The 1,840-nt window shown below is 49.9% G+C and overlaps 1 protein-coding gene across 3 annotated transcripts in view; it reads left to right on the top strand.

The window, feature by feature from the left end:
- The window catches only part of NAGA (alpha-N-acetylgalactosaminidase), a 10,600-nt gene that overhangs the window by 6,319 nt on the left and 2,441 nt on the right, over positions 1–1,840 (top strand). For all 3 annotated transcript variants that reach the window (XM_023509392.1, XM_003783146.3, XM_023509391.1), the window contains one exon: positions 780–977. In XM_023509392.1, the coding sequence (XP_023365160.1) occupies positions 780–977 (198 nt within the window). The remainder of the gene's footprint in view (positions 1–779; positions 978–1,840) is intronic.

Below are 1,840 nucleotides of genomic sequence, written 5' to 3' on the forward strand. Positions count from 1 at the left end.
AAAAAAAAAAAAAAGATTATAAGAATTATAAATACCAACAGGTGGAGGGGCAGGCTGGATGAGCAGAAGCTGGCCTGCTTAGGAGTCCTAGCTCCAGTTCAGTCACTTACCTTGGGCAAATTACTTAATTTTTTCTGTGCCTCAGTTTTGGCAATTGGAAATGAGGATAATAGTAGCTTCCTCATATAAGAGGTTTGAAAGTTAAATGAAATAACTCTTAAATGCTCACTTGGCACAGTGTCAGGCATATACACACTACCTAAATTTTCACTGAGTCTACAACCATGTTGCCTTAGCAATAATTGTTTGTGTCCTGACTACGGATTGGTTGCCTTGGGGTCAAGAGTCCCCCTTGGCCCATTCAGCTGTGGCTGGGGCAGGTGGGTGGCCAGTGGCAAGCATAGGGACTCTGTCCAGGTCCCTATTTTCTACCACTGCCACTCTGGGAGTATTTTTTGACTTGCATGTCCCACCTAATAAACTTTTTGGCAACAGGATCCCATTTGATCATCTGAACAACCCGTGCTGCAGCCAGAGCTTATTATCACCCCCATGCTCTTAATGGAAAAGTAAAAGCTGATGCTCAGATGAAAGGTGACTTGACTGACTTGCCCCAAGGCGATGCAGCTGTGGAATGGTGTTCGTTGATCCAGAACCCCAAATGCGCTGTCCTTCCCCAATCCCTCTTTGCTCTTGCCTTAGCTGGAAGTTTGGGGATGGCCCCCGTGTCCGCCTCCCTGATGACAGCAGAACTGACCACTCCTCTCCTCTGCCCCCAGCTGCTCATTGGTAACTTTGGCCTCAGCTTAGATCAAGCCCAGGCCCAGATGGCCCTGTGGACGGTGCTGGCGGCCCCTCTCTTCATGTCCACAGACCTGCGTACCATAACTCCCCAGAACATGGACATTCTGCAGAATCCACTCATCATCAGAATCAATCAAGACCGGTTAGGCATCCAGGGACGCAGAATTCGTAAGGTACTGGAGTGTGGGGGAATGGAAGAGGGGTTGCTGAGGAACTGGGCTCCCCTGAGAGCAAGGGAGCCTGCCTAGAGATCACCCAGGGTGCAGGAGGGAGTTGAGTCTCTGCATGCCACCCCTCCTGGTTGCATGTGGTTGTGGATTCTACTGGGAACTGCTCCACCTGCCCACCCCCGCCCACCCTTGCTGGGTGAGAGTTAGGCTAGAGATGGATAGCTTAAAGGAACTGGGTGGGGGAAATGTCCCACATACGTACACAAGAAATAGCACAGCATGGGGCTTCTGCACACACTTGTAATGGCCTACAGAGGACTAGGACTTACCTCCAGAATTTTTTTGAGACAAGAGTCTCACTATGTCACCCTTGGTAGAGTGCTGTGGCATTACAGCTCACAGCAACCTCCAACTCTTGGCTTAAGTGATTCTCTTGCCTCAGCCTCCCAAGTAGCTGGGACTACAGGCACCGCCACAGTGCCTGGCTATTTTTTTATTGCAGTTGTCATTGTTTAGCTGGCCTGGGCCGTGTTCAAACCCGCCAGGCTCCTGGTGCATGTGGCCAGCTCCATAACCACTGTGCTATGGGTGCCGAACCCCTCCAGAATTTAAAGAGTTGTTTTAGGCAAGAAGGAGGACAACTGATACTGCTGCTACTACTGGTGTCTGCTATTTATTGAGTTCTTACTGTGGGCCAGGCATTCTAGATACATTTTCTCAGCAAGCTGGATATTTTTTCTCTGTTTTACAAATGAAGAAACTGGGCAGCGCCCGTAGCTCAGTTGGCAAGGGCTCCGACCACATACACCTAGGGTGGCCAGTTCAAACCTGGCCCCAGTCTGCTAAGCAACAATGACAACTGCAAC

The sequence above is a fragment of the Otolemur garnettii genome, unplaced genomic scaffold (genome assembly GCF_000181295.1).
Source record: "Otolemur garnettii isolate 467f Iridium unplaced genomic scaffold, OtoGar3 scaffold00007, whole genome shotgun sequence".
Lineage (NCBI taxonomy): Eukaryota > Metazoa > Chordata > Mammalia > Primates > Galagidae > Otolemur > Otolemur garnettii.